At 41.1% G+C, this 20,684-nt stretch overlaps 1 protein-coding gene across 1 annotated transcript in view; it reads right to left on the bottom strand.

Moving 5' to 3' along the window:
- Window positions 1-20,199, bottom strand: part of LOC309713386 (heparan sulfate glucosamine 3-O-sulfotransferase 3A1-like) — a 38,492-nt gene extending 18,293 nt beyond the window's left edge. Inside the window, exon 1 of the mRNA XM_082544976.1 lies at window positions 19,206-20,199. Within this exon, the coding sequence (XP_082401102.1) occupies window positions 19,206-19,774 (569 nt within the window). The 5' untranslated portion in view covers window positions 19,775-20,199. The remainder of the gene's footprint in view (window positions 1-19,205) is intronic.
- Between the last annotated feature and the right edge of the window lie 485 nt (window positions 20,200-20,684).

Here is a 20,684-nt window from a genome sequence, read left to right on the forward strand (position 1 = left end):
CAGAGAACTGAGGAGACGCCGACAACGTGCTAATGTTTTAGCCTGTCAGCTCTCTGTGAGCAAAGACGGATGGTTTTAGAAATAGAATGTAATTACAGGGCAGAACCTCGTTGTCGGGGTTAGAACAATGCCTATGCTGTAGTGGAGGTTTATTTTTTCTCACTGCTAACAAGGCCAATCGGTTGAAAGTGATTTTGAGTAAAGAGACAAAAGTGACACAAAGCAACCTGAATGATGTACCTTTTTTAAAATTAAGTAAGAGGTCTATATTTAATTTTTTCCCTGTTTTATTTCCCTATTTCCAAAAAAGTCTTTTACTTATGCATTTTTCATACCAGAAAGTAAAAGGTGAATATTTTATTGCCAAGAGGCCTAATGAGAGAGTTTGTTTTGATCCCCTCCATATTTAATATAGGTGTGCAGACGAACCAATGAACTGCTGGTGCAGGATAATGTGATCTCTCAGTGAAGCAAATTGTTTTCCCAGAGCAGTTACAAACAAAGTTTATGCAACAATGCGAAGGAATACAAATGCAAAACAGTTACTTTTGCTAGACACTGTGTCGTGAAACTTTGAACTCTCCTGACACCACTGACGATCAGAAATGGGGAGTTGGGGGGGCATAATTCAAATTTGCTTTTATATATATAGACAGGGGGAAAATTTGGAGAAAAGTAAGCAAATTTTTAGGGCTTTGAAAATTTCTGAACACATATTTCTGTCCCAGCTACTGGTTACTCTTGGAATGGTATAACGGTAAATGTACAGATTCTTATATAGTGCTTTTCTACACTCCTGGAATATTCAAAGCGCTCTATACAACACTCCGCATTCAGCCATACACATCCATTCACACAAGCACTGTTATCTATGCTTTCAGTGCTTCCTGAAAGCATAGATAACAGTCGGGGTTAGTATCTTGCCTAAGGATGTTTGACATGCAAACTGGGGGAGCCAGGGATCAAACCGCCAACCTTCCAATAAGCAGCTGACCTGCTCTACCTCCTAAGCTACAGCCACTCCAAGAAGCAGGTATTTCATTGACGAATATTTAGGGTTGGCACACTTCAGTGACTGCATTTGCACAAGGTTACACTCCGCATTGCGTTTTGTCTAGACATTTTTTGAAATTCATGACAACAAGATACCAAAGGTACTTGTTACGTTCCCCTGGGGGGTCTAGGCGGGGAGGGGGAAGTAACAAAAGTGACCGGGTCAGAAAAAGGAGTCAAGAGGCGAAACAGTTAAATAAAACAGTTTTATTGAAGTAATTAAACTAAAAGAGACGGACAAGCCGCTATCACCATAAAAGTAACACAAACAAAACTCAGGCGTTGGTCAATAAAGCATAAAGTCAAAAGGAAAACGCCGCTCACTAGCTGGAAACCACACAAATGGCACTCTGGCCCAGAGCTCACCCTGCTCTGGGCTTAAATACCCTTAATTGCTGATGGGAGTCAGCTGTACAGGAGGGAAAGGTGGCACCTCAGGCAGGAGGTAGTGGGACACGCCCACACAGGCACCCTCAGGAGAGAGAGAGGCCCTGCTAGGGCCGTAACACCCCCTCCCATAAATGCAAACCCATGGTTTGTCAAATTACCATAACCAAAAATGAGTCCATAACCGTTTCATGACGAATTTTGCAGGCTTTCCACCTACCAAACCCCATAGCACCGGTTAGGCATTGCCTGCGGAAACTGCCAATCCCATCTCAGTGGGTTCACAACATTCCCAGAGAGTGGCCGCAAACCCTCGAAACAGTGTCCCATGGGATAGCCAGGGCTTCGAACTATCACGTGTGGAGAACCCAGCAGGCAGCTAGCGGGCTTCGCTGAAACACAGACATACTTGTTAGCAAGGGGTGCAGATCTGAAGGGTGGTTTTGAACATGAACCGGAGAAAGGATCAACCAGCGGCAGCTCAGGGTTAGTTGGCCTCGTACACTGATTACGGGGTGCTACCGAGCAATTGTGCTCCAGGTTTAGCCTTTCCGTAGGCCTGGCAAGCTTGTCAGTTTGAGAGCCACGACTGACTTTTCTCAAAACAGGTCCCTTTTGTGTTGAGTGGGCTTTCTGTTTGAGTGCCAGTTTGACACAATTGGCAACCACATGGCCAGGCTTGTGACAGAAAAAACACAGTTTGGGCCTAGGTCTTAACACCATAACTGCGTTTTCCTTCTTAGCTGGCCCACTCTCACCTGTCCAGGATGCGCTATAGTGTAGAGGGATATCCTGTCCTACAGCACTTGCTTTGTGAGTCAGCCTAAACTCATCTGCCAGGGTGGCAGCTTGCTGTAGACCCTTACTTTTCCTACCCTAGTCTTCAGTGGTGTACCAGGCTCGAGGCAACTTTAAACGCGAACTCGAGAGCAGGCAGCAGACCAGATATATAGTCTCCTACCAAACTCTGAAGCGTACCCCCACCCAGGATAGCCACCAAACACAATAAACTAAAACAATAAAGCAAAACAACAAACAAGTGCTTCGATGGAAGGGCAGCACAGCCACCCAGCTGAAACACACTTACTAAAGGGAGTTTGCTCAATTACAGTGAACACCATCACTCACCCACTTAAAAGCAAAACAAAAGACTGATATTCAGTCTCCACTAAAATGTCCAAAGATCCCGGACGTGCCACCACTTATGTTACGACCCGGCTCAAAAGCCACAACATAAAAAAAAAAAAGGAGATGAACAACAGAGTGTGGGTGAGAAGAGGTTTCATCCTAAAATGGAAAACCAGGTTGGCTAAAATGGCTGGTGCCACCAAGGCAAAGACTAGTGCACTGCCGGAAAGCTTGCTTCAGGTATGCTTTTATCCACACCTGACTAGGTGTGGCCAATTAGCACCAGCTGAAAACACTGAGACGATTAGAAGCTGCAGAGGGACGTAACAGTACTTTACAAAGCAATGCCACACTTGGTATTTCTTTCTGAGAATGATCCTGCTAATGTGGCGAATTGGTCTGTGAACTAGTTCATTAAAATGACCTATTACTTTAGTAGTCACTTGAATATTAGGTTAACTGAATTAATAATGATGATGACGATGATTTATTATTATTATTAGTATTATTATTATTATTAAATAATAATAAAAATGTTTGAAGTCTAGATTATATTATCTAGCATCAGGGATATTGCACTGCTAAGAGACTCCCCATACAGTTTAATGGTTTGGTCAAATCTTTAAGTAAATAAGTGCAATTATAGTGGCAGGGATGAAGAGTGAACCCAGAATATAGTGCTTGACAAATTTATTAGATTAGACCACCTGTCATAAAAACACAAATATTTTATAAAACATTTAAAACTTGTTAAAGACTAAAAGCAATGTTGGCAAAAAATTAATTCATGTTTTTATAGCTACGTCTGAATTAAATTCAAAATCCTGCTCTTCACATACAAGGTCTTGAATAATCAGGCCCCAATTTATCTTAATGACCTTATGGTACCATATCACTTCATTAGAGCACTTCACTCTCACACAGAAAGCTTACTTGTTATTCCTAGAGTTTTTAAAAGTAGACTGGGAGGGAGAGCCTTCAGTTTTCAGGCCCTTTTCTATGGAACCAGCTTCCAGTTTGGATTCGGGAAATGGACACGCTACTTTTAAGATTAGGCTTAAAACTTTCCTTTTCGATAAAGCATATAGTTAGGGCTGGATCAGGTGACCCTGAATCCTCCCTTAGTTATGCTGTAATAGGCATAGGCTGCTGGGAGATTCCCATGATGCATTGAGTATTTCTTCTTCAGTCACCTTTCTCACTCACTATGTCTTAATGGACCTCTCTGCATTTAATCACTACTTGTTGTTAATCTCTGGTTCTCTTCCACAGCATTTCATTTGCCCTGTCTTCCTTCTCTCACCCCAACCAGTTGCGGAAGATGGCCGCCCCTCCGTGAGCAGAGTTCTCCTTAAAGTTTCTGCCTATTAAAAGGGAGTTTTTCCTTCCCACTGTCACCAAACTTGCTCCTAGGGGGTCATATGATTGTTGGTTTTTTTTTCTCTGTATGCATTATTGCAGGGATAGCTCAATAGGTAGAGTGGTGGCCCCATGATTGGAAGGTCGGGGGTTCGATTCCCCTGAACAGCTATCCTGAGGTACCCCTGAGCAAGGTACCGTCCTTACACACTGCTCCCCGGGCGCCTAATGACTGCTTCACTGAGTGAATGGGTTAAATGCAGAGAGGAATTTCCCCACAGGGATCAATAAAGTACACTTTCTTTAATATAATATAAAGCGCCTTCAGATGATTGTTGTGATTTGGTGCTGTATAAATAAAATTGAACTGACCTTGAAGTGACACACTGTACTTCTCTGAGAAGTCAGAAATGAATCAATCATAACAACTGAATTCTTTTAATACACATCTGTAAGTAACTGTAATTTGGCATCGTCATTTAAAAAATAATAATGTGCTTTACTGTTGTTTTTTTCTGTTTTTAATTCTGTTTTAGCATTAAAAATAAAATGATTTGCCAATTATCAATACTTTTAAATTAGGGCAGTTGTGACATTGGTCTAATACATTTGTTAAGCACTGCATATCTCCTGTTTAAATACATGAGTCTTGAAGCTGACCTGGAAGCCTGAGGCTCATACACTTGAGCAGCTATAGATTAACAGTTAACTCCATGAGGGATGTTGCAATGCCCATGTAGGCAATTACCGGCATGTTGCCATGGAGATGCTAAATGAGGTGTTTAAGGGGGCGGAGACACAGGCTTGATGATTCATGTTATCAATCTGGTTATTTTTCAATATTTCACATTGATGTAATCGTCCTAAAAACACATTAACATTGAGGGAGTACTCCGCAGAGAGATAATGGCTGGATATTTGCACTGTTATTGAGTCAAACTCTTCCAGCCTTGAATGACTGATGCGCCTCACATGCAGATAGAGGCTGCGCCACGAATAAATATAGCCTGTCCGCAGCGCAATAAGAAAATAAATAAATTGGGTGTAAGACAATAACGAGGAGGGGCTGGGCGTGTACGATCGTTCAAGAGTCCACATTCACATACAAAAAGAAGCAAACCAAAACTAAATGCACATTAATGCAATTCATATTCATGACAGTTGAAATGGGAGTTATTATGAACCCCTTTCAATCACATTTGCATTTACATTACAGGCCTGTAGTTCAGTTGTATACCCATAGAATAAATTGTGGCATAAATAAAATGTGGTGCAAACAACAGGACTTCAATAAAAGACTTAATGACAGTGAATGCTTCCTTTAAAAAAACCTGTGTAACTGTATCTAAACACTGCATCAAATCCACTATAAGATTATTGACAGCTAGCATTAAACTGCTATTTTACAGTGGACCTGCTATAAATTACAACAGGAGTTCTTTGCAATAAAAAAAATGTTACATTAGGGTGATGTAAGGAATACAAGCTTTAATACTGTTAGTTGTTTAGTTGCAATTATGCTGTTATTTTAGTGTTCTTACTATAATCACCACAAACACATTTGGCTATATTTCTTGCCACGTACCACAAAATCATTTTCTTGTCTTTCTTAAACTAAACTTTTAAATCAGCTTAGTAGCAATTCCATTATTCTCTGCATTGTTCCGAGGCAGGAATGCTGCTATTGTTGTAGTTTAACAACTGAATAACACTGGCAGATGAGATTAATTGTTATAAAAGTCACAGACATGGAGGCGCAAATCCTTGCTAAACATAAATTCAAGTTTTCAGGAACACAAAGGCTTAAACCACATCACACATTTAAAACAACTTAACCATCACAGCATCTTTAAAGTAACGATTTAAAACAAAAAAGAAATTAGCATTTCCGTGAGACTTTTTGCTCTGCAGAAATATAAGTTTTAGATTGTAGCTCGCAGTATTTAACCATATTTGTTAAAGTGTAAATTTTAAGTTTATCTGCTCATGTGAATGCGAACCTATTACATTTAAAGCAACCGTCTGCAAGTGCATGTTTTACACATTCACCTAGAGACTCAAAAAATCTCTTCCAAAAACCCACTTTTGCTACAATGTGCATTCAGGAGTTCATTGGGGAGAGCTAGAATCACTCGACTGCCTGAAGTAAAAGCTTTATGGGCGAGGGGGAAAACCCTTTAGCTGGATTTACGCCTTGCCAGAGCCGACCCTGTTTTAAAGCTAGTTGGATACAAGAAAGAGGAGGGGGGGGGAAAAAAACCCATACGAGCAAAAACAGGGTGGTGAAAAAGAATATCCACTGCTGCTGGGCTGAGTGGAAAATAATATGATGTAATAAATGGGATGTCAGAAACAGACCTGCCCACAATAGCCGCTGAGTCTGTGCATATATATGCGCAGTGTACGTGTGTTTAGGTCTCTCCATTAGTGCTTGTGTAACACTTGGTGGGGCTAAAAAAAAAAAAAGCACAGGCCTATCAATGAGGCAATAGTGGGGCGAACCCTTCACAATATAGGCCTAATCACGCTGTTGTCTCAGAAGAGCCCTAAATCAATAGCTGTGGTGAATCCCGAACAAGAAAATCAATGCAGTTGTGTCTCAATGAGAAGCTTGTTGAAGATTTTGAAGCAGCCACATATGGGCTCCTTTGAGTGAACTAAATCTCAGCTGGGTGCGAAACATGTGTAAAATTACAGCATGGCGACACACATTCTCACCATATAAACGTGTGGCTCCAGCAAGAGGATTTAAAGTGGCACAGCGACATTTCATCGTGAGTGCAGATTTATTTTGTTCCTCCTGTTTATTGTGATAAGGAGTTGTTATTTATAACTCAAGTATGCGGGCCGAGCCAGACGGAGTCAGTGTGAAGAAAAGCATGTGTAGGGTAACATGGAAACCGGCAGTGCCCCTGAACTCTCATTTGTGTTAATCAAACTTCTCTAAATTGTTTGTATAATGAAATTATGACTGTCAGGGAGGCCTGGCGGACATCAATTAAGCAGATAAGCAAAATGAAAATAAATCACTTTTTTATCAAATGTGCAGCCGCCTGCTTGTGTGTCCGGTAAACACAGGAAAAACGGGAAGTGATTTTGTTCTGCGATTTGAGGGTCCATAAATCCCAGTGACAAGCAGTGTTGCCTCTTTGTTTATAGAGCTCAGGGAAATAGCGGACGGACATGAAAATGCATGACTTCCTTTTCAGAAGAAAATACAAATGGAGTTGGATAGGAGTTATGTGTTTTTGTTTTCTTTTTGTGACAGCGGGTATTAATTTTTGCCCCTGATTTACTTTATTCGTCTTGTTTTAATCAGCAAAAATTAATTGGTGAGCTTTGCATACTTTTGCTTTATTCTCATTAAAGGTCCAGCTGTCACCAACTCTGCTTTTTACATGACAGGGACATTGCACTATGCATTATGGGAAATCTATGGTAGAATTCCATAACAGCAAAGATAGTGATTGTCACACTACTAGCTCTTAGGAGTCTTATTATTATTATTATTATCATTATTATCATCATTAATGAATAATCTATAAACTCAAGATTATATTATCTATCTATAAGAATAAAAGAGACCTACATTTTTTTAAAGGTTTTACTTATACATAATAAAGTAAGGCTCACTTACTTACTTGATGCACTACTATATACTATACTATACTTTACCACACAGTAGAACTGTTTTCACTTGCAGTCAGTATGGGACATTGGTAAAACGTCCATGTAATGTTGGACTGTGCTGATGTGAGAGTAGCGCAGGCATTTGCTACTAGTGTGTGTGCATCGTGCATGCTACATTCATGCACATTCTACCCAGGCAGCTCCCTTGCCTAAATTTCCTGTAGTGCGAATGCCTCTGAAGTGAACCCCTGCTGCATGCTACATGTGAGAAAGCAAAGATATTCTGAACTGATCCTCTTGTGTGAACAGTTGAAAGTCTGTGCAAAAAAAACATCATGTTAACTTTACATTCTGTGCTAATGATGCACACAGTTTAGTCAGACGTATCGATTGTCTATAAATTTTTATCAGTTACGTGTATATTGTAATAACACTTTAATGAATTGTAATATGTTTATTCATCCTACATTTCCAATATCTTTCCTTTTTTATTTGTGAATTTAGCACAGTAATACCACTACAAATAAGTCTTTACCAAGGCTTAGAACACCTTAAAAGGAAGCATTAAAAGGGTGTTTCTTTATTTGATTGGCCCAACAAAACAAAAGTTACACTACTTTGGGATTACTGAGTATGTGCAGAGTGTGACGTGTAATAAGAAGAGGTGAAGAAAGTAATACAGCATAAATACAAATACACTACAGTACGTCAGCTGGGTAGGAGGAACTGTGGAATGTGTGACTGCCATTTGGGAGAGCCACAATAGGGGAGACAGTGAAGTTAATGGATGTGATCACAGGTTCCTGGTGAATAATGCAGACTTGCTAATTGGCTGGATTAATAATTGATGGTAGCCTGTTTGAGGAGCAGCAGTACGAACTGCAGTGGATAAAGAACAGCTACCATCTTATTAGAGAAGACACTGCATGGTATATCTTGTACATCTGTCTATGTTGGTGGCTTGCTCCGCCTATTGATGATACGACTGTATGGTAGGATGTGTCTATGTGAGACGAAGATGTCAGGATAAACAATCACCCTGACAACATAATGATATAATGAGCCCCAGCCCAACCACATGTTTGACGGTTAAAATGACTTGGGCTCATGACAAGTCCCACAGGCTCTACAATGTTGTTACACCCTTAGTCCAAACTGACCGTGGTTGACCCAGCTCTAGCCAGCTGCGTAAATAAAAATGACTGCAATAACGCAGAAATGAAACATAAGCTATTGATTTAACACGGTCAGTTTTTACAAATGCTTAGCATTGTATCTGGAGCTCGGTGACCCCCTCGCTTCGAATTAAGTGACGAGGACTAATGCTCTTCAGAGGCGTACTGAACAAAAGAAATAGGTCTGGCAAAGGAATGGGACATAGGAGGGTAAGAAAAATAGATTTTACTGTTAACTTGATTTATCTTGCTGTTCGCGAGCTATCCAGTTTCCAGAGAATGCATAAAACCAGCCCATAAAGAAGTCTTGTCTTTCTGTCTTTATGGATCAACACCTTCAAAGTACTGCTCTGCTCCTACAGGAAATAATAGGGTCAATATCTCAGGGTGCATCTCAAAAGATTTCTGACAATCCAAAAACCTTTGGTGTAGAGCTCAATAGGGGGTAGTCACAAGAGAAAAGAAAAACAATACACTGATTTGATCACAAAAGAATATAAAACACTACACTTTTTGTTTATCTGATGACGAGCAGAAAGGCACAACATGAAGCCGAGGATTTGAAAATGGGGCCTTCTGCTGTGGTTTGTCGGTGTTTCAGCAGAGAAAATCAATACGGCTGTCACGCTCGTCTGTTAAGTTGTGTGTTAGCCAAAACAGGAAGACGCAGGTAACCTGGCTCTGTGGAAAAGTCACTTCATTAAATCTCAATACATGTATTTAATGGATATAAGACATTAGGAGAAAAAAAATGCTTTTAATTGAAATAGCCAGAACTTAAAACACTGATGTCCTCAAGGAACTTCACAATATTACAGAAGCACCTCAACTGCCTAATTTCGATGTGGAGCAGAAGTTTAAATGTGTGATGATTAATCTCTGGATGTCTTTTACAGTGTCTTTTGCCCTGTCTTCCTCCCATCAGTCCCAACAGGGCGGCAGATGGCTGCCCCTCCCTGAGCCTGGTTCTGCCAGAGGTTTCTTCCTGTTGAAAGGGAGTTGTTCTTTCCCACTGTCGCCAAGTGCTTGCTTGCTCATAGGGGGTCATTTAATTGTTGGGGTTTATTATTATAGGTTACTTACCTTACAATATAAAGCAGCTTGAGGTGACAAATGCTGTACTTTATCTCACAACAGCAGAAATACAACAGTGATTTGCATTTCCGTATAAATAAAACTGAGTTGAATTGAAACTGAATTGACAGCTTCTCAAAAGGACATTTTCTTTATAGGTAACTGATGTAATGTAAAGCTTCTACTAAAATTTGAATCCTCATTTTCCCTGCCACGTTTCATCTCTTACTTATTGTCCACAACTAGGGCTGCCACGATTATGTCGACTATTCGTCGACGACTAATTTAATAGTCGACGCGTCATTTGAAGCTTTGTTAGATCCCAAAAGACGCAGGAATAAGTAGTAGGATTTAAGAGTGTAATAATGGACTGAAACAGGAGATGGCAGCACTGCATGTACAAGGATGCCAGCTGCCGTTAAACCCCGAAGAAGAAGAAGCTTTGTCCCAGAATTCATAGCGCGGCCCAGCTCAGTTTCCAACAATGGCGGCAGCTAGTTAGTGTTAATATTACTCTTATCATTCTTTCTGGGTCACAAAATAAATGTTTAACATATTTTCAGGCGAGAACGTAGCTGTGTAAACCTCAAATATCTGCTCAGTTTATCAAGACACCACATATTTTCAAAAGCGCTCCGACGTTTTCAGAGACGTCTATTACCCACTAGCTCAATAGTTAGCCGGGGAAAAGGCTCACTAGAGCCGGTGAGAACACCGGACTCCCGGCAAATCGTTTTCAAACCCACTGCAGTCTTTTGCTACTCAGGTTAAACATATATAAGTCACTTAGATAACTTCAAAATGTTATTATTTGGCTTTTTTTTTAGTATTTTATTTGTTCCTGAGTGAATCGGTTTGGCTGAGATTAAAGTTATAGTTTTTACACAGCTGAATAAACGTCAAGCAGACAACTTATTATCAGAAGTGTGAGATGCTCGAGAATATACTCCGGTGTCCTGTTATATTTAAGATAGCAAGGAGCAGACAGCTGAGTTTATTAAACTCCACTCCATTTTTTTTTAAAAAGCTCTTTTTTAAAGCAATGGGAGCAATGGGAATGTTCCTTCCTACTTCTATTAGCTAAACATGTTTCTTTGACAGCAATCTTCCTCCTGTCTAATGTACAGTCAGACCTAGTTACAGTAGCAATTACTAGTGTTCAGGTTAAGATTAATTGAATTACTGTGTGGCTTCTCTGCACTCCCCTGTGGGCACATCAATCACGGGCTCTGCGCTACACAGACCCTTTATCACCCTCTTCCATCTTTATGTAAAAAGACGCAGGTTGTGCTGTTGCACTCCATCTATCAATAAACGGGTCTTGGCTGGCAAACTCATTTTCTAACACATTCCTCTCCTTAATCAAGCTGCCAGACATCGGGCCGATAGTTAGCAAAAGCCTGTGTGCCATCTTTTCTCTAAATGAGCAAATTTAAAAACGGTATACCTGCGATTATAATGACTCTTGTTTGACTTGAGAGTTGAAGCCTAGGCTCTGTATGAGGTCATAGAACATTTGTGATACATTTTATTCGATGATTTGTAAAGACAAATCCCGCTGCATTATATAATGAATGGCTCTTTTGTGACATGCAACCTTTTAAAATTGAAATACAAAAGATTTCACGTAAAGCGTTTGTTTGAACAGCTGGATTCCTCCTTGAGAAACCAGGTAGATTTCTCAAAACCGCACATGCAATGGATCTGGGGTGCTTCTGTCTGAATAAAGTAGCTCTCAAGTCAGATTATATGCCAGGCTGCCATTCTCTCTCCATTCAGCACCTCCATTATTAGCTATTTTAAAAATTGTGCAGGATTTCTGGTCCTGGTCTATAGTACTGCCAAACCCTAATCTTCTGCATGTTTTATTTCACTCATCACTACCATACACTTCTTTGTTCAATATCTAGCAGGAATATACCAAATACACTGGATACAGAAGTGCTGAAAGCCTGAAAATAACATCTGAAGTAAATGATGTGTTGGCCTCTTAACTGGCTATGCCAAAAAAATGCCAATCCCTCATTTTAGACGGCTCAAACACCCAGACAAGCACACATGTGCGCATTAAGTATACTGACAGTGTAATTCAATGTTCTGCATGGAGGCAGAGGTTGGGCAGTCAAACTAAAGTTGTGCCGGAGGTGCCGTCTGGCATTGCCCCTGCATGTCTGCAAGGCAAACTCTGCCAAAGCGACTGGCACTGGCCAAGCCCCCGATGGAGAGGGGGAAAAGGTTGTTTGGTGCCATCCTATCACCACACAAGCAGCTGCAGATAGCACACATGGCAAGTGTGACAAAGTCAATGCCTTTAAGCACAGAGGCAGAAAGGGAAACGATTCCAAGTGAGCCAGCAAGCTTAAAATAAGACACTTGAAAATACAAAAAGGCTTTCCTGCTAAGCGAACACAAGCAAAAGGGTGGAAAGATGAACATCCAACGTCCTTGAATGCAAGCACTATAAACACTTAGAATTTGTAGGGATTTATTTTAATTTACATGGACTTCAAATACCAGTCTGAGATTTTTGCCAGAAAATGGCAGAAAAAACGCTACAGTTGGAACGTAAAATGGAGGACCCAGGAGGAGAGGGCTTCCTTCTTTTTATTGGTTCCCAGGCTTTCCATAGCGGTGGTTCCCCCTCTCTTTCTGTCTGTCTGTCTTGTTCTCTCTAGCGGACAATATAGAAGGCTCCCTGTCCTGTGATAAATCTGTAGCCTGCGAGATGGGAAAGAGAGATCCATCACAGAGGCGTTGGTTTACCCTGCCAATCCGCACTACTGAGGGCTGTAACACGTACATGCTCAATCCATGCATCATTTCCCAAGCCCTTCTGTGCCCAAATAACACGGTTTTGGCTGCACGTTTCTAAAATCCTAAAGCACTCTGGCAAATCCTCTAAAAATCTTAATATGCATGAATTCTGGAGGTTGTTTTGTGGTTTGTTTACCTCGTTTCTATGAAGAGAGCTGACGGTCTACTCTAAAACCCCTTGACTCTTCAGCGCCAAATGATAGGGTTACAGTCTTTCTTTGTTCAAGGAAGGATAACTCTTAACTTCCATCAACCTTGAAGTGCCATGAAGAAGGAAAAAGAAAAAAACACAAATGTAGTACAGAAAGAAAATTGCAAACATGACTTTTTTCCCCATCCTTTCAGTCATACTGCTCAGCAGAGTGCCTGGAGGCAAAACTGCTGCGATGTTAGAAAACATTACCTGGCAGGTTTCCATGGAGTTGAAGGAAAATAAACATCACTGACATTCATGGGCATTGCTGTTAAAGCATTAAACCGGCAAAGGGCTTCAGGTATATTAGCTGAAAATAGAACAGCGGCCTTCAGAGTTAAAACAAAATGCTTTGAAAAGGTCAACCATCTCAACTGTACAATACAGCGATAGAAGTGATTACAGAGCTTCACAGGTTTACAGTGCAACGTATATTAGTACAGTCAAGCACGATAAAAAAAAAACGACACAAGTATTCCTTTTGAAATCTGAATCCCAGAATAATTGTCTAATGTACGGTTGAATACCTCGTAAAAAGGCCAACAGCTGCTAAGCTGAACAGGCCTGAGATACAACAGGGTCAAACAGGTTGCTGACTTGTGTACACATAAACCCAAATGTGAATAAACAACAGAATCCTAGAAACAATGTAATCTGACTCCAGTGTTACATTACCATCTGTTGGCTTTATGAACTCTGAGGGTGGCACATTCTGAGGCTGACCTTCCTGACTGCGATCAATCACCCTCCCTTTCCGCACATGCTCATTAAAGCTCTAAGAGGTCTGTGACACCTGAAATATTTAAAACAAAGAAACTTCCAAGCTTCCTTCATCTTTGCTAGCTTTCAAGAAGACGGCAAACGCAACTTATTTTAGGTGCGTCAGGTGAATACATCAGGTGCGAGTGCCTAGTGGAGCTCCAGGTGGTGTCTGCTGAGCACCCTGCACCTGCTGCCTGTCCTCACCCACCCATTGGAGGGCAGATTCCCAGGATGCCACAGGGCAGCTGCTGACAGGCACTACTTTGGATATTTCCCTTGCTTCTATCTACCTCCCCTTCACGGGGCCCCATAGGGTCAGCTGCTAAGGCCAAGTAAAGATGTTAGAGGGGGTGGCGGAGGTCAAGAAGTTGGCGAGAGGGGGATGAGGGGGGGACTGTCAATGTGCGCTGCATGCCTTCGGGAGGAGGTGACCGTCCCAGTTTTACAATTATACCACACGATAATCACTTTCACAATCCAAAGGCAGCTCAGAGCTCATACTCAGGTCTCTGGTGATCATGTTACGTCCACTATGTGGGAGTGTGTGCCCTCTACAACCTCAGCCATGACCCCTCCACCTCTGTGCGTCCCCTCCACTCCACCTGCCTCTGGCAAACCTGCCTTTATGTTGCAAATGTACTTCTGCTCTAGGAAAAACAAACCCTTAAAACACGCTTTTGTGAAGATTTATGCTGAAATTACAATCATTCAGTCCTTAAAATATAATATAAAATAATAAAAATAATATAAAATAAAATATTTAAATTTAAACTCACAAGCTAAACCAACTGTAAAGCAGTTTTATGTATAATTTTTCTATGTTGGGCAGGAAAAAAACGTTCCCTACCAAACTAAGTTCCACTCTTACGTCTAATTATGTCTAATTATGACGAAAAATGTCTAACCACATCAGAAAATCAGTAATTTCCACAGCCCTTTAACAAGGTAACTTATAACTGCTTAGTATTTTCCAATGTGGCGTCAAAACAAGATAAATCAAACAGGAATTCCATTTGAGGAAATGGTTGAAATCTGTTTTTAAAATCTTCACAGTGCCTTGGAGAATAGATACAACAAATTGCTACTTTCAAAGCATCTATAAAGAGACCATATTGATATATTTTTAAATGTCGCACACAGAGACTAATAAGGCCAGACAAACGGTCTAGGACATTTCAAATCCGATCATATTGCAAAATTCCAGATAGGCAAGTGAAGTAGAATCGGTATACACAGAGGTGCAAAGCTAGTGGGTGGCATGAACCGAATTATTTTCAAGTGAGCAGATTTATTTACGACTTGGACGAACATGTCATTCCTGACCGGGATACACTTAAAAGTATTTAAAGTTGCACATAAATATAAATGTATACACACTCTCACACATGTTTTTCCTCATCTTCCAGCTGATCCAGGCACAAAACAAAATGTTTGCAAGTTTTATGTTTTTTTTTTTTTTTTATCCAATTTCCATTTTTTATACTTGCTAAATTGTATGAATTTGTGACAGGCTAAAGATGCTGACAGACAGTTTTTTTTTTTATTATTAACAGCTAACCTCTCCCTTTTTGAGCCGTGTCATTCTTTCCACTAGTTCCCCCAAGCTGCTTCACTCTCAGAGGGAAAGAGGGAATATCAGGCAGCAGCAAACAGGACTGTAGTTTAAACTCTGCCACACAACTCACTGAAACCCACTGTAAACACACTGGAAAGAACAAAGTTGGAAGTTGGCCTCATTTCAATTCCTGGGAATTTACTAGTTTTTCACCATCAGACTTCACTTTTTAAATTTTATTTTAACAAATGGAGTTTCAAGATGAGTAACCTAATACAGAAAATTGTAATCAATTTTAAAAACTAATAAAGTCCATTGCATTCAGGGGATTAAAATGTAGAAAGGACGCATGTTATCACGACACACATTTACATCTGGACCTTTAAGTGTATTCAAAACAGAACGAGAATATTTTACTTGTTCCATGTTCATTCCCGTCTCTACTGTGACCGCCGTACGGCAAAGAAACACATATCAGGCTACAAAACACGGCTCGTTTCTAACAGAAGTCCCCGCTGGGTCACTGCTTTTATGATTAAAACCTGTTTTATAGCCATTACAGAACTTCCTTTCAAATATGGCCAGTTTTATGAACGGGGAAACCCCCTAATTTAATGTGTTTCTTTTTAGCTTTGCTTTTTTTTTTTAATCCGAGCATAATGTTTTCATTTGCTTTCTCGTGGCTTTAAGTATTACACGTATGAGAAAAATCATAGACGGAGACTTCAAAAATTTGCTGATACATAAGCTGCCAGTTTTTGGCCCTGTGTGTCCGTGTTAGTGCTTTAAAGACGAAATCCTGCATTTCTCCACTGAATACCTTTGTAATATGAATATATGTGCAGCAGAGCTGGCGGCACATTGCCCTTGTGTTTACCCATGCCCTTGTGGTCACACATGTTTGTAGGAAGGGTAATTAACCCATTAAGGGATCAGGTGAAGCCTAATCCAACCGGTCTGTGGACATCAAACAAAAAACTGCAATGGCAGGGTCTAGACAGGTGAAAGCTTGGGTGTTCAGTAACCTAAGTAGGGCAAAAACATAATAGTGACTACTCTGTAGCGCGGACCTCTGCTTTACTTCAGAGTACTTGTGCTTGACCTCCTTGTTCACTCTGAGTGTCCATTTCCACAACAAAAGCCTAATAGGTTGTGTGTGGTTATTCAGAGTAATGTGTAGTGAAATGTAACACTGACTGGCTGTGCAATTGGGCTGGGTGTTAGTTTCTTGTACAACAAAAGACCCAAATCTAACACGAGGACACAGCTGAGACATCTGAAATGCTCCCGTGGACGAGCGGTGCATGAAAAACCAGATATTTTATTTATTAAAAAAGCTAAAGAAAATATGTTTTTGCTTTAAATCTATTATTAAAATCTATTCCATTTCATTTTAACTGAGGTAAGGTCAACAAGTTGGATATGCTAGCTGGGAACACCCAAAAACACCCAACCAGAATCTAAACAAGTGGAGATGGTGAGTCATAATTTTGCAAAAATACTCAGTTTTTTGGAAATGCGGTGAAGTTACAAGTTTAAACCCCCCCCCATGTTTCATGCTCGTACAGCTGTGGTGTCAATACTAAAACTTTTATCTTTCCTGGTAGACAGATTTTTGCATCATATCTTTTGGTGCGGAACCAACTTTTTAGGGCAGTAGAAGGAAATTCCAAGAACAAGCCAGACAAGTATAATTCTGGGAAAGCTGGAAAAGGATGCCAGAGATGTTGCCATGTCACATTAAGAGCTTAGAGGTGTTAAAATACGTTCCACGCATTCCCTTAGGAGACAGAGACGAGGGATTCACACTGAAGACACATGGCGTCCTTGACAATAAACAAAGTCTTCTAAAATGGAAGCCCCAGTGTTTTAAGTATTCACTGTTGCTAATGAAAAGAATCACATAATTCAAGAAATTGGACACAGTGATTAGTCACACAAATCAAGTCCTGTTTTCTACAAACACCAACAGTTTTTGGGGTGTGTGTGTGTGTGTGTGTGGGGGGGGGGTTGTCCACCAAGCAGTGTAGTCCTGGCACAAAGATTTCAGCCTATCGCATGTCAGACATGTTTTAAACATTCCCACAGCGTTGAAATCTTATAACCATTAGTAAAATGACAGTAGCTCCGAGGCACAGAGGCTGCACCGATTTTCAAGAGGGGATGGCAGACTTTAGCAATCAAATCGATTCCCCTGTTTCAACAAGTGCTTCCGAAGTGCACAAAAACACCTTCAGATGACCTCGGGCCAGCAACTTCAAATGGATTCAGCTCAATCAAACGCTTCCAAAAACCCACAAAACAGGAAGATTCTCAGACTGTAGAGGAGAGCTGACAAGATGAACTCCCGTAGAGTGGGCCATGCTGTTGTAACAGTTATTTATGCCTCTTTCATTTCAAGGGTCTTTCTGTTTTAAATGGGCAGCATTAAGGCGAACCGGCACTAAGGTCTGTCCTTGGAGGCACGGTCCAAATTCCAGAGAATCTTGGCAACTCCTCGGGATAGATGGGACCCTTATGGATATAAAACCTCACAATGGATGAATAGGTAAACAGAAGGGTGTGAAAGAGTGATGGCAAAAAGAGAATGTTCACTCTCAGAGAGGCACAAAGAGGGAGGTGTGTGAGTGGGAGATGGGAGAAAGCCAGAGTGTTTGGGGGAGGAAGGGTGGGAGGGTGAAAAGGAGAAGGGTCTGGAGGGAGTTGTTGGTGAGAGTTAAAGTTTTGTCTCCAGGCTTTTAGAGGGTGCTGCGTGTAGTGCTAACTCAATCAAAAGGTGAATTATACCTCCTGAGACACTCAGGTAACCTTTCATTATGGCCCTAATCCTTCTTAATAACAGAGCCGCAATGTCGGCAATGCCCCATTACACAGAGAACCACTGAGAGGAAGAGCCATTATTCCCCACAGGCCTGTGGAAATGTGAACACAAAACACTCACTCACACACACTCGCACTGACAGATGAAATCAATCACAAATTTGACTTGAGTGAGAAAAACGCATCGCACTCCGTCACTGGGAAATTGAGACATTGAAGGAGGGTAGTGTGTTTATGCGGGATCGGTGTTTAGACTTCCACTTTTGCCAGACAAGATTTAAAGTGATCAGAATTAACACTCAAGTAATGCTGCGTGTTGAGAAAAAGAAAGAAAACGTCGGCAAGGCAAGGAAGTTGTGGGTTTTTATTTGTTTATTTTTTGTCTTTGTTTTTTTTTAACATTCAAAGTTATTTATTTTTTATTACACACACGGACAAACTTTGTCCTGATGCCACAAAAACACAGTCAAAAACCTTCACTGCTGTAATTTTTCTTCAGTAAATTGTTTTTGTTTCAGCTTTTGTTGATGAAGAGTTTTTCACTTTCTCTGGGTTTTTATAAAAGCACATGAGACTGACAATCTTGGATAAAGCCTCATGTCTGAGTTTTTTGTTTTTTAAATCCCCTTGATAAATAATTAACTTTAAGGTCTTCGCTGAACTTACCACATACATTAAAGTATTCACTACTAAATTATTAAAGGTGAAAGAAATTGATTTTAAGCGCTAAGAGAAAATTACTCCTCAACACTCTGATTTTTTTAAAATACTTTGATTTACCCTTGTCTTATTTCCCAGCCTAATGAAGCCTTAAACTCTGACTCCACTATGGCTCGAACCAAAGCAACTTAAAAGGCAGTCAACCCCAAAATGTGAAACAAAATGAGCAGCCCGATAACATCTAATGAAAACAGGCCTAATGTAGCTTTCATAAATCAACAGACTGTCCTCAGTGCTTATTCCAGCTGCAATTAGGCTACCTCTATAAAAGCTGAGATGTTAAATAAAGATTTCTGGGTTATGAGGAACAGCCTTTATCAGTGATGTGGTTGTGGGGGGAAATAAAATGCTGGAAAAACACAATCTATCATCGTGGCAATTTAATGACCGAAAACATTGCACAGATTTCAATGAGACTGATAATAAAGTTGGGGAATGTTCAGGCGTAATATTAACTGAAGTGTTTAAATTGTGTGTGTGAGTGTGTGTTTTCTCTCTCTCTTTATAAAAAAATTTTACTTTATTAAATATTCACCTGTACCACTCCATCCCGTTGTGGTAGTTTCGGTCGAAGAAGTGCGGCTCGGCTCCCACGGCTCTGATGTCAGGATGAACCCGAAGAAACTCAAGCAGAGCCCGGGTCCCTCCTTTCTTTACCCCGATGATGAGAGCCTGAGGTAGCTTCTTGCTCCCCTCCCCGAGCGGACTGACTTTACCTGCGAACCTGGGCGACACTCTCCTGGAAACTACTAAATCCGGAGGTGGCAGCACGAGAGCCTCTTCGGGCAGCTCCGAATCCTGCGTCGCGCGCTCATCCGCGAGGACCTGTGAGGTGCGCGCGGCGGTCCCGTAGCGGTTCAACTCCGATCCGCCAGTCCATTCATATACCAGTCTCTTGGTCCTCAGCGAACTCAGGTCCTCGAAAAGACCAGCAGTCCGACTAGAGGAGCCTCTGGGCGGTGAGTTGCCGGTGGTGGTGGTGCAGCTTTCGGTGAGGAGGTGCAGGAGGAAAAAAGAGGCGAGGAGGGAGCACAGCATGACCACCGCTTTCCTGAAGATGCCTCGGGACGGGGGGTCCAGTTTAGTGATGCGGCTAAAAGCCATACCGGTCCCTTGGTGGTCGGTGCAGGAGCCACAGCCATGCTAGGCGCACATCACTGAGTCTTCTTGCCATGAAGGAACTAAAGTGTCTACATCCACAGTAAGCTGTGGATAACACCTCAATCTCCTCCAAAAGTGCCAAATGATGGATGCCTGCTGTGAACAGGTGTTAAGAACTTGCCCCAATAACTGTTCCACAGTATCCCCTGAAAGGTGAGCGTACAGCGAATCATACACACAGGTAATAAAGTCTGTGCTATCCTTGCTCTGTAAAGGATGCTACCACATCTCTCCCTGACATACCAGCAGCACGTGTATAGAGTTGTAAACTTGTCTCGCACGTCAAGTTTCTTGAGAGGCACCTCTCTGGCCAATAATATCAAGAGAGAAGCAGATAGGAGCCAATGATATTCCAGGTGGGGGCGGGGACACTGTTGCGCAGCCACTCTGCGAAATTAGATGGCATCTGCATGTGCAAATTAAAGTTAAAATTATCCGACAGGGGGAATGCTACACACTAAAATACACGGTAGAAAAAAGTACAAAGAGATTCGCGAAAGGACCTTAAGGAGGTTAGGCTTAAATAAGCCTAACCTCCTTAAGGTCATTTTCTGAGTTTTAAAAGAATGATCATATACACTATAACTAGTAAAATACAGTCAAATTCTCAAAACATTATAATGCATAATAATAAACTCTTGAAGGTTTGAAACACACATTAAGCTAAACACACACTACTTCGTCTGTCATGCTTGCAGGAGCAATTTTGCAAATGTTAAGTGCACCATTCCCTCTAAAATTACTGTGGCAGCATCTACCCAGATGACAAAATCACTCCTCAAATCCCCAAGACACTCACTTTTTTCTGCCAGTGAGAGGGAGACATGCAACCTAAGTGGGGCCACCAAAGAAG

This window comes from Aulonocara stuartgranti (assembly GCF_965226115.1).
Source record: "Aulonocara stuartgranti genome assembly, chromosome: 8".
NCBI classification, from domain to species: Eukaryota; Metazoa; Chordata; class Actinopteri; order Cichliformes; family Cichlidae; genus Aulonocara; species Aulonocara stuartgranti.